Source organism: Rhizopus microsporus (assembly GCF_002708625.1).
Source record: "Rhizopus microsporus ATCC 52813 unplaced genomic scaffold scaffold_15, whole genome shotgun sequence".
Taxonomy (NCBI): domain Eukaryota; kingdom Fungi; phylum Mucoromycota; class Mucoromycetes; order Mucorales; family Rhizopodaceae; genus Rhizopus; species Rhizopus microsporus.
In genome coordinates, this window is record NW_019671930.1 from 741,352 (window position 1) to 742,716 (window position 1,365).

Sequence of the window (1,365 nt, forward strand, 5' to 3'; positions counted from 1 at the left end):
GGTTTGCGAAACTTTGAATGGGACCATACAACTACGTCGTTTGCGAATTGTTGAGCCAAATCTTGCTTAAGCTGGCTCAATCTTGCATATTCTCTTGATATCTCCTTGTACTTTTTGTATATTTCCTTGATCTTTTCTTCCAATATCATTCTTTTGATGTATTCTTCTCCGATAGCCCACGACTGTTCAATTTCGTCTTGCTCATTGTTAGCTTGTTCTAGAATATTTTCATTTTCTATTTCTTGTATAGGTTCGTTTTGAAGCTGGTCTTCGATAACCGCCAAGGGTAATCCTTGATCATCTTCTTCATCAGATAGAACGATAAGATTAGCGTTAAAGGCTTCTGTAACACGTCTTTTTACATCTCCCATTAGGAATTCTACCAGAACTTCTCTCGTTACTTCTTGTTCTCCAAGATGATATGTGTAGATCCCATCGTATTCTTCACGAAAGTCCAAGAAGTCATTAAATGCATAGCAAGCAGCATCATAACCTTGTTCTTTGTATAGATCTACCAAGAAATCTCTCAGGGAAGCTTCATAAGGTGGAATAGCATCAGAAGTACTAGAGCGTATTTGTTCTTGAATATTTGAGTTCATGTTTGTAATTATTTGTTTCTCTTTTTTTTTTGAATTTCGTTCCTTTTTATATGTTTTCGTGTTGTATCTTTAACAATATTATCATTGAAGTAATTCCTGCGTTTCAGAATCCAAAATTGTTGGGATAGTTCTCTCGTGTTCTTCAGTCCAGTTTATTTTTGGAATCATATAAGGTTTCAAGCGATTACCATGGATTCTTCTTAATTTAGTATCTTGCGTGTCGTAATTTTTTATATGGTACGTTCCTTTGCCTAGAACTTGATGTATGATGAATGGACCTTCCCATCGGTCTCGTAATTTTGCCGACCATGATGTTGATAAGTAATCTTTGTAAAGTAATACCACATCTCCAAGTTTGAATGATGGCTTTAGTTCCTTTCGCTCATCGAGAAGTTTCTTTTCTATCATCTTCTTTTGAGTAGCTTGTATTTGGTTGATTGATTTATGAGCTTGTTCTCTTGACTTATTCAGGTTATGTATTTGATTGGCAGTTCTGTGCCTTAATATTGCCTCAAACTTTGGCGAATTTTTCTCATACACGTAATGATCCAAGTCAAATGGTGTTTTAGGTTCATATCCATATAATAAAAAGAAGGGTGAATGTTTCGTTGTAGCCTGTTTGATTGATCGATAAGCGAATAAAGCTGCTGGAAGGTACATGTCCCAATCTTCTTTTTCTTCATCTGAACGTCTTTGTAATATTTGTCCTAAGGTTCGATTAAATCTTTCCACCAACCCATTACTCTGTGGGTTGTAAGGTGTTGTG

General features: G+C 35.8%; 2 protein-coding genes across 2 annotated transcripts; both read right to left on the minus strand.

Annotated features, from left to right (window-relative positions):
• Positions 1 to 31: 31 nt before the first annotated feature.
• Positions 32 to 814, minus strand: RHIMIDRAFT_299602 (uncharacterized protein; the record flags this gene model as incomplete). The annotated part of the gene is made up of 2 exons (XM_023614329.1): positions 112 to 814; positions 32 to 71 (listed from the first exon to the last, which is right to left on the minus strand). The coding sequence occupies exons 1-2, from the start codon at positions 597 to 599 to the stop codon at positions 32 to 34; spliced, it is 528 nt and encodes a 175-aa protein (XP_023463853.1). The 5' UTR covers positions 600 to 814.
• RHIMIDRAFT_245809 (uncharacterized protein) lies at positions 681 to 1,259 on the minus strand (the record flags this gene model as incomplete). Its single annotated transcript, XM_023610244.1, has 1 exon — positions 681 to 1,259. One exon carries the CDS (start codon positions 1,257 to 1,259, stop codon positions 681 to 683), a length of 579 nt encoding a protein of 192 aa, XP_023463854.1.
• Positions 1,260 to 1,365: the final 106 nt, after the last annotated feature.